A 10,670-nucleotide genomic window follows, 5' to 3' on the forward strand; every position below is an offset into this window, starting at 1 on the left:
AAAATTAAAAAAAAAAAAAAAAAAAAAGAATGGAAAATACATAACCTGAAACTTTAGTCTGATGCTTTGAAAGGTATGCCATTTGGCACTTACTATGATGAAATGCATCTTCCCAGGCCACCAGATTAGGGTGGTGGCAAAGCTAAGGAAACATCCTTTGGCAAAATTGTGACATTACCTACCTGAAGCTGATCCACTCTGATTCCCATCTTCTCATTTTCTGAGGACACTTTCTGGTTATGTTCTTTCAGTCTGTGGAGATGAGGATAACAAATTAAAATATTCACTGTTTCTAGGTTGGCTCCTTCTGGGTTTAAATGATTTAAACCTAGCTTGGCTCTAAGCCTGCAGTTGATCACATCTATCATTGTCAACAGACATGTTCTATAATAAATTCTAGAAATCTGATCTGACTCTGCATAAGGGTGCCTATTAACACAGCAGTTCCTCCTATCTAAGAATTGTAAGACACACTCACTGAAGCAGCTCAGTTTCCCAACAGGTTTTCTGCTCTTTCACTTTCTGTTCCAATTTCTTATTGATACTCTGTAGAGTCTCCAGCTCCTCCTATAAATTGAAACATCATCAAAGGAACAGATAATTTCTAAGACACTTCATTATCTTAGGCAGCCAACAAATATTTATTGAGAACTTACTTATATTAAGCATAGCATGATACAGCAGTAAAGAAATATCCAAGTAAAGACATTTCCATATGAAAAAAAAATTTTTTTTTTTGGGTACTGGGATTGAACCCAGGGACGCTTAACCACTGAGTCACCTCCCCAGCTTTTATTTTTTATTTATTTATTTTTTTTAGAGACAGGCTTTTGTCGAGTTGCTCTTGAATTCATGAACTTCCTATCTCAGCCTCCCAAGCTGCTGGGATTATAGGAGTGTGCTACTTCACCCATGATGAAAATAGTTTTAGTTATGTTTTTTCTATCTCTCTTTCTCCCTATAATTATGTATGTGTGTGTATATGTAGATTTGTACATTTTAATTTTTGTGTGTGTGTGGTGCTGAAGATCAAACTTAGGGCCTCACACATGTTAAGCAAGTGATCTACCACTGAGCTACATCCTCAGTTCTGTTCTTTCCAGCTTAAAAATGCATCTAGCTGGATGTGATGGCACATGCCTGTAATCCCAGCTACTGAGGAGGCTGAGGCAGGAGGATTATAAATTCTAGGCCTGCTTGGGCAACTTAGCCAGAACTTGCTCTAAAAAATAAAAAGGGTTGTGGGTACAGCTCAGTGATAAAGTGTCCTGGGTTTAATCTAGGTACTAAAACAAAACAAAACAAAAACCACCTTAAGGGCTGGGGTTGTAGCTCAGTGGTAGAGTGCTCGCCTAGCATGTGTGAGGCCTTGGGTTTGATCCTCAGAACCACATAAAAATAAATAAATAAAATAAAGGTATTGTGTCCCAACTACAACTAAAAAACAAACAAAACAAAACAAAACAAAAAACCTTAATTTTACATCCACAGGAGCTTATATTTATCCATTAATTCATTAGACAAATATTTATTAAGTGTCAGTTACACACTATAAACTGTTCTGCAGTGGGCAAAATAGATAAAGTTGCTTTTCTTCTAAAATGGTGCTATCCTATAAATTAATGAGAGCCACATATATAATTAATAAATTTTAATGGTCACTAAAAAAATTAAAAAGAGGGCTGGAGCTGTAGCTCAGCGGTACAGCGCTTGCCTTATACGTCTGAGGCACTGTGTTCGATTCCCAGCACCACATATAAATAAGCAAATAAAATAAAGGTACATCAACAATTAAAAAAATTAAAAAGAAATAGATGAAACTAATTTTAATAATATATTAAGCCCAACATAATAAAATTTTGTTGACAATAAAAAGGAGATATTTTCTATTTTTTCATACAAAATCTTTGCAATTTGGTGTATATTTTATGATCACAACACTTCTCAATGCAGCTGAATTTCAAGTGTTTAACGGTCAAATGTGGCTAGCTACCACCATACTGGTCCTAGACATTTGTTTTTTCTTTCCTAGTTTCCTTTTGCACCGAAGTCAATCCCATACATCAACATTAACTTCCTACTTTTAGCTCCAAAGTTATTGCTTATAGCCTTTAGAGAAAATTTTCTTTTGCTTAGCTTCTAGCATTATCAACTGTCATCCCTTGCCTGCTGATTTGGAGGATGATTCAGAGGAGGAGAAATAGCAAAGAGTTTAAACAATCTATAACTTCACCTGTATACTAACTCTTCTCCCTCTTGATTTTTACATTGTAGTCAATCAAAGAAAACATTTCAAATTATAAATATGCAAAAGGCAGAAAAAGACTGAGTTTGAATCTGGGTTCCATCACTGATTATTTACCCCTCCTAAATCTCAGATTATGCATCTATAAAATTGAGATAATAGTGCCACAATTCCATAATGAGTAATCCTCAGGTTGAGGAAAGTTAATTTTCATTTTTATTATAAACAAAATAATCCATATAAAACTTTTAACAGTGCCTATTCAAAGATATTGGAATAAGGGATTCACAAGCAAGACAGAAAACAGTGCTAGGCAAGAGATACTATCCAATTCTGATCTCCATGTTCCAAGTTCACCTTTAACTAGCAGCCACACCTGCTTCCTTTGGAGCTCAGCCTGCATGCTTGAGTTCTGCTTCTGGAGGCTGGCACAGCTGTCCTTCAGTTCCTGGTTTTCTTTGCAAAGCTCCTCGTTGTGCTGTTCAATCTCTTCTACCTTTCCCTACAAAAGAACATTCCACAAACTATATTCTAGTAAAAAAATCCCCATATGTTGGGACGGTGAAGGTATGATTTCCACTCACTGGAATGACATTTATGTACCCCAATGGCAGCAGCTCCTCAGTATGTATGCAAGCAAAGGTATATGCAGATTCTTCTTGTAGATACATAGTATTATTTGTCTTTCTTAAAGGACTTGAGGCCAGGTACAGTGAGTATTTATTTATTTAGTGCCAGGGATTGAACTCAAAGGGTGCTTAACCACTGAGCCACATCCTTTCCCACCCCTTTCTATTTTTTATTTTGAGACAAAGTCTCACTAGGTTGCTTAGGACCTTGAGCTGAAGCTGGCTTCAAACCTGCCGTCCTCCTGCCTCGGTCTTCTTAACCACTGGGATTACATATGTGAGTCACAATGCCCAGCTGGTATAGTTTTTTTTTGGGGGGGGGAGGCGGGGAGTACCAGATATTGAATTCAGGGGCACTTGACCACTGAGCCACATGCCCAGCCCTATGTTTTGTATTTTATTTAGAGACAGGGTCTCACTGAGTTGTTTAGGGCCTCACCATTGCTGAGGCTGGCTGAACTAGCGATCTTCCTGTCTTAGCCTCCCGAGCTGCTGGGATTACAGGTGTGTGCCACCACGCCCGACCCAGCTAGTCTTTTTTTTTGTCCTTCGGTACTAGGTATTGAACTCATGGACACTTAACCACTGAGTCACATCCCCAGTACTTTTTTATATTTTATTTTGATATAGAATCTCATTAAGTTGCTTTTGGCTTTGTTAAATTGCTGGGTCTAGTTTTGAACTTGAGATCCTCCAGTTTCAGCCTCTCGAGCCACTGGGATTACAGGTGTGCTCCGCAGCACCCAGCACAGTTAGTATTTTAACTGGTTTTTCATAGCCTCCCTACTGTCTACCATAGTGCTAGATGAAAAATAAGTGTCCTGACAGGTGAGTAAGTTAACGAATCTAATAATCATGTATGATAGGCACTGGGTCAGAATTGAGAGATACAAAGAAGACTACTTGGTGCTTCTCTCCTCAGTGGAGCCTGTACATTTACAGTTGTCGTAGTACGCTCAGATGACAAAAATTAAGTACCTAGAAAAGTTAAGGGAATAACTGAATGCCAACTAAGTTACAAAAACTTCTAGAGATGGGAGAATTCAGGGAGAATTCACTTATTATTATGATTCTTTTTAATATTCCTTGGTGGGTTAAAGTGGGTACTATATAGGTTTTTCCCAACAGTATCTGTTAAATATTCTATAAAGCCTTTCAGGGTGCAGTGGTGCATGCCTATAATCCCACCAGTGTTGGGAGGCTGAGGCAGGAGGATCACAAATTCAAAGCCAGCCTAGCAACACAGTGAGACCCTGTCTCTAAACAAAATATTAAAAAAGGGCTGATGGGCTGAGGCCGTAGCTCTGTGGCAAAGCGCTTGCCTAGCACGCATGAGGCAATGGGTTTGATCCTCAGCACCACATAAAAATTAACAAATAAAATAAAGGCATTATGCCCATCCACAACTACAAAATATAAAAAAAAAATAAAAAAAGGCTGGGTATGTGGCTTAGTGGTTAAGCTTCCCTGGGTTCAATGCCCCATACCCGCCCTCCATAATTCTATAAAGCCTATTGATTTGCCGGGTGTAGTGGCATATACCTATACTCCCAGTGGCTCAGGAGGCTAAGGCCGGGGGATCGCAAGTTCAAAGGCAGCCTCAGTAACTTAGCGGAGCTCTAAGCAACTTAGAAAGCTCCTTTCTCAAAATAAAAAAGGGCTGGGTGGTGGGGCTGGGGTTGTGGCTCAATTGTAGAGGGCTTGCCTCGCACATGTGAGGCACTGGGTTTGATCCTCAGCACCACATAAATATAAAGAAATAAAATAAAGGCATTGTGTCCATCTACAACTAAAAAAAAAAAAAAAAAGAAGGCGGCTAGGGATGTGGCTCAGTGGTTAAGCACCCTTGGGTTCAATCCCTGGTCTGGATAAAAAAAAGATAAGGCCTTCCTGACTCAAATTCTACCCTATTTCAACTATTACTCTATATCAGAAAGGGTTTGAGATGATTACAGACCTTAGTAGTAACAACCAGGATGTCCTCCTCACTTTCTGGACGGAACTGGAAAGGGATACTTGCTCCCCGGACCACACCATCCTGATCCACATAACAGAACTGGTAATACTCGTCATCCTTAGGCAGGTAATAAGCTGAAAACACAGCAATCCAAAATAAGGTCTATTCCAAATGTTTAAATCTAGAAGTAATTTTATTTGCCCTGGCAAGCTCAATTCAAGGGAATTAATTAGTCTTGGCTCCTGTTTTCAACACTTTGATCTAGTATTTTTCTCACCTTTAAATTGGACTTCCTGCTGTTTGGCTGATTTGTTGTTTATGTCACTAGGCAAAGCAACCCACATGAAGGTATAATATTCACGGGTTGTCTTCCATCCCACCTGCAATGACAAAGAGAGTCTCATTTGACACCTGACAGGGCTTGGAGAAAAAGTCTTACCTGGGCTATGTCATCTTAAAATGCACTTATATTTTACTTGTATATGTTAAAAATAAAATAGAATAAGTTTGTTATGACAAGATTCACGTTTTTTTTGACTATGACAACTTTATATGGAATAATGTTTAATAAAAGTAAAAATTGAGATGCATACACAGAGTTCAAAATACCAGTTTAGAAGGATTAAAAACTGGCTCGTCAATGAACACCCAGGACATGAGCTCCAAATTCTATCTCCAAGTCAGACACAAAGCTGAGAATGATGGGGTAAAATGGTTCTGGGTCTATGAACCTAGATCCCACTATCTTCTTGCAAAGGTGCTCTTAGAACTTCTAAATCAGGGGCTGGGGATATAGCTCAGTTGGTAGAGTGCTTGCCTAACATGCACAAGAACCTGGGTTCAATCCCCAGCACCACATAAACAAACACACACAAAACAAACAAACAAGCAACAACAACAAAGAAAACACTTCTAAATCAGAAAGCATTTCTAACTTGCTAACTTGCCCTCTCCATTTGTTTGTCCTCTACTGTGTTCAATTCAGCCTCTTCACATACCAACCTGTTATTTTTAAATGCATGCTAAAAAAATATGTGTGTTGGGGGTAGAGGGGCAAGAGTAAGAATGTTCTTAGATTATGAGACACCAGATGAGACAGTCTAGATCTATAAAGCTTTGTCTTCAGTGTTTTTCTTAATGCATGCTCAGTGAAAGCTTTTTGGTGATAAAGATAATAAAAATCTGGTAGTAATAATGGCTTCTTCTAGGTATTGAATACAATAAATTGTATGACATAAAGATATAGCAAAAGCTGGGCTGGAGATGTGGCTCAAGCGGTAGCGCGCTCGCCTGGCATGCGTGCGGCCCGGGTTCGATCCTCAGCACCACATACAAACAAAGATGTTGTGTCCGCCGAAAAAAGTCCAGTTCTTTCTCTTCCTCTCTAGAGTTTGGAATAAACAACTTGTGACTTGAAAATGATGATTAAAAAAAAAAAAAAAGATATAGCAAAAGATGCCTTAGAGCAGAAAGCTGGCTAAATATAAAATACTCTTACTAAATGTGAAAAGGTGTAAAAGATGGCTCAAAACTTATCTGGAAGATAAAAGGACACTCGAGAATAGAAAGAGAGCAATTGTATTTTTAAAGGGAGAACACTCAACAAATGAGAAGCAAAATCACTTTTATTGTCATATTTTGACCCTGCCTGTGCCCAGTGGGAAAAGAAATAACTAAAAATAAACTCCATTTTTATATATCAAGGAACTGGAACAAGGTTGAAAAGGCTATATCCAAAGCTCACCAGAAAATACTAGGGCATATTTTAGAGTCTTGCTAATATACCCCGTTGCTGTAAACATCTCAGAGCCACTGCAGCCTGTGGTGGTACAGGAAGCAGGAATTTTATAGAATCCTCATTCACATCCTGGAGTTTCTTAATGCACTGTGACCGAAATATCATCAGGCAGGCCTAAGAATTATGGCTGCCTTGGAACAAGGAAACAATTTCTATCTACCTACAATTCCTATCTTTGGCTCTTCTACTTGCACAGGATGATTATATCCCCTCTGCCATTGTTTCTTAAAGGAAGGAGAGCTAACTCCTACCTCCTTCAGGCTCTATCACTGGTGGTAGCTGTGACTATAATTAGAAGAAGTAACACACTGCATGCATCAAAAAAAATTTATTGCGTGCCTACTTGGTGCCATGAACTACCAATATTAGGGGTGACAGTCTGATTAAAGCTATAGTGAAGGAACACTAGGAGAGCTTTAGAAGTGAGATATCAGGGTCAAAAATTTACAAGAAACTCTTTGATTCTTTAATTCATCGCCTGTTATTCAAAGGAATTTAGCAGAATAGAGGAGAAAAAGCAGAGGCTTGGGAGTCAAAATAACTTGCTTTACCACTTTGTTACTTTGAGACCTGGAGAAAGTCACCATCTCTCAAGGATATTCATTTTACTCATCTGTGCATTAAAGACCACTCACCTCAAGAAGGCTCCTGTGTTGTAAGGATCAAATTAAAGCATACACAAAGGTCTAGTTCATAAGTGTGTCCTCAGGATGGTGCTCAAGTCAATAGCTTTATGGACAATAAATATTAGAATCCCTTCTTTGGATTAACCATTACTACTGTTTTTCTTTTGGTACTAGGGACTGAATCCAGAGGCACTTTACCACTGTACTAAGTCCCTAGTCCTTTTTATTTATTTTGAGACAGGGTCTTAATAAGTGGCCCAGGTTGGCCTTGAAATTGTGATCCTTCTACCTCAGCCTCCTAGCTGGGATTACAAACCTACACAACCTTGCCTGGCAACCATTACTTCTTTATTGAGGTAGGGTAACACATATGAAGTGCACAAAACATCCCAAATATAGATGTGTTTTTTAAAAATGCTTTTAAACATCTGGTTTTAAAAAGCATTAGAAGGGATGGGGAGGTGGCTCAATGATAAAAGTACTTTCCTAGCATGCACAAGGCCCTGGGTTCAATTCAAAGCACCAGGAAAAAGAACAACAACAACAACAATAAAAAAAAAAACAAAAACCCATAACCTGTGAATTATTTAGACCTGGCCTGCCTTAAGGAGAACCAGAGAGCTGGGCATGGTGCACACCTGTATTCCCATTGAGGCTGAGGCAGAAGGACTGCAAGTTCAAAGCCAGCCTCAGCAACTTAGCAAGGCTCTAGGTAACTTAGAGAGATCCTGCTTCAAAATAAAATAAAAAGGGATAGGGATATGGCTCAGTGGTAGTGTGCCCCTGGGTTCAATCCCCAACACTGAAAATAAATAAATTTAAACAGCGTAAGATTTTCATTTGGTTTATTATAAAGTCCTCATTGGCAGTTGCTGAATGCTTGGGGAATGAAATCAGCCTAAGAAATATAACCATGTTGCAACAACAACAAAAAAGAAATTGTATGTTACATTAACAAGGCTAATAATTAAATCATTCTTTTTTTAAAATTATCTATACCTGCACCATCCTATAACAACTACTAATGACAAAAGGATGTTTAAATTTAATTAATTTACATTAATTAAAATTTAAAAAGTTAAAATCCAATTAGTCACACTAGCCACATTTTAAATGCTTAATAGCCACATGTGGCTAGCAGCTACTGTAATGAATAACAAAGATACTGCAGAAAGTTCTATTAGATAACACTGCTCTGTATGCTTTGTTATATATGGAAAAGAAAAACAATAGCTACTACCTTCTTTCCAAGACAAAAAACACTATAGAGTGTCCATTTTCTGTGTTGGAATACCTCTTAGTCTGATGACAATGTCCTGTTGGTTGTTTACTATCTCTATCTCCAAACATCAGTCTTGTCTTGGTCTTTCAAACAATTAAGAAAAAGGAATTCACTGAGGGATGTAAATAAGCCATAGTTCCTTCACACTACAGTAAAAAATGGTGTTTGATTTCAAGATGAACAGCATCGGCAAACAGGCACATAGTAAAATGTCAAATCAAAAGTCACTGATGTTGGGAGTTAGTAATGTAAATTACTTAAATTTGACTTTTATCTCCTATCTCTGGAAATTGGAAGATTTATTATTATGGGGAATATACATATATATGTATGTGTACGTGTGTATGAGAGACACACACATACAGACATAAGAGATAGAGAAAGCAGGGGAAGGTGATATATAAAGACTAAGTTTATTAAAATCTTTAAAATTTCTATACTTGAACTGACAGGATGATTAGACACTGGAAGAGGTCACTGAAGGAGCTCATAAATTTTTGTCCTTGGAAGAAATAAGACACATTAATTCAGAAACAAATTTTTTTTTAAATATTCATTTTTAGTTTTAGGTGGACACAATATCTTTTTTTATTTTTACGTGGTGCTGAGAATCGAGCCCAGTGCCTTATGCATGCTAGGCGAGCGTGTTACCACTTGAGCCACATCCCCAGCCCCAGGAACAAACTTTCTGGATGCAGGATTTCAAATCACGTAATTTCTCAACCTTTTCAGATTTTTAATATTCATATTAAAACAAATTAAACACTGTACCAAATAAGGGATGGATAAAGTAATATTTAAAGTCACAAAAATTATATAAGGGGTCACCCAAATCAATCAAATCATAGATGAATATTTCAAAATTGGATCATCTAAAAAGCATTTATATTTGGTCTTTGAAAGCATAATAAAACTTAAGGATTGTCGGGTTTCCTGTTATTTTTATTTTTTTGGTACCAGGGATTGAACCCAGGTGTGTTTAATCACTGACCCACATCCCCAGGTCTTTTTATTTTTTATTTTAAGACAGGTCTCACTGAGTGGCTTAGGGCCTCACTAAGTCGCTGAGGATGGCTTTGAACTTGCAATCCTCTTGTCTCAGCCTCCTGAGTTGCTGGGATTACAGGCATGCACCATCACGCCTGGCTCCCATGTTATTTTTATTTTATTTATGTTTATTTTTTAGTTATAGGTGGACACACAATCTTTTTATGTGGTACTGAGGATCGAACCCAGTGCCCCATGTGTGCTAGGCAAGCATGCTATCATTGAGCTACAACCCCAGCCCAGCTCCTATGTTATTTTAATTTGAAATTAAAATTAAAGTTTGAGTTCCACAGCACACATTGGTATGTGATAAGGGAAATGATAAGGAATTTAATTTAGGATTTTAAAATTAGCCAGACATGATACATACAAGAGTCACACCCTCAGGTAACAAAGATTCACCTCTAGTTCCCAATTACTTGGTACTAAATTAAACACTTACTCTAAAGATGCCAATCCAGTCCTTTCGACGGGGGATGAAATGCTCGGCGAAGGTATAATAGCATGTGATGTCCCCTCCAGGGACATAGAACTTCTCCACACTATTAAAGATGACCTGAGAGAAATGACAACGATCGAGCAAGACAGCTGATGTGGGGGGATCTTCTATTGTTTTTTCCATGATGGGTGTCCTGTTATGAGATACGGAATAGAGTAAGGCTCGGAAAGGTTTTCTGAAATGCCAGAGATTTCTGGGCTCTCACCCAAGAACATTCTGTTCAAGGCAATCAGAAAAAGCAAAATTCTGACAAGTAGTGAGACCACACAATTCGCTTTCTGTTTCACTTTGTACCATTTCTCATCCATAACTTCCCATACTTTTAAGAATTTTCAGAGAATATATCTTTGACCTCTTTACCATAAGCATCACCACACTCACATTCTCTCTCTTTTGATGTCTGGGATAGATCCCAGAGACACACTTTACAACTGAGCTACACCTCCAGCCCTTTTTATGTTTTGATGCAGGGTCTTGCTTAAAGTGGCCTTCAACTTCTGATCTTCCTGCCTCAGCTTCTAGAGTAGCTGAGATTTCAGGTATACACAACCCAAACCCTTGTATACTTTTTTTTTTTTTTTTTTTTT

The 10,670-nt window shown here is 38.1% G+C and overlaps 1 protein-coding gene across 5 annotated transcripts in view; it reads right to left on the reverse strand.

Annotated features, from left to right (window-relative positions):
• Window positions 1–10,670, reverse strand: part of Calcoco2 (calcium binding and coiled-coil domain 2) — a 34,101-nt gene that overhangs the window by 15,281 nt on the left and 8,150 nt on the right. For all 5 annotated transcript variants that reach the window (XR_007342658.1, XM_015495525.2, XM_015495526.2 and 2 more), the window contains exons 2-7: window positions 10,027–10,216; window positions 5,109–5,211; window positions 4,832–4,965; window positions 2,622–2,747; window positions 479–567; window positions 183–252 (exon numbers count right to left, since the gene is read on the reverse strand). Coding sequence is in view for 4 of the 5 variants with exons in the window: in XM_015495525.2 (XP_015351011.1) it covers window positions 183–252; window positions 479–567; window positions 2,622–2,747; window positions 4,832–4,965; window positions 5,109–5,211; window positions 10,027–10,206 (702 nt within the window). In the remaining variant the exon portion in view is untranslated. The remainder of the gene's footprint in view (window positions 1–182; window positions 253–478; window positions 568–2,621; window positions 2,748–4,831; window positions 4,966–5,108; window positions 5,212–10,026; window positions 10,217–10,670) is intronic.

Source organism: Marmota marmota, unplaced genomic scaffold (assembly GCF_001458135.2).
Source record: "Marmota marmota marmota unplaced genomic scaffold, marMar, whole genome shotgun sequence".
NCBI classification, from domain to species: domain Eukaryota; kingdom Metazoa; phylum Chordata; class Mammalia; order Rodentia; family Sciuridae; genus Marmota; species Marmota marmota.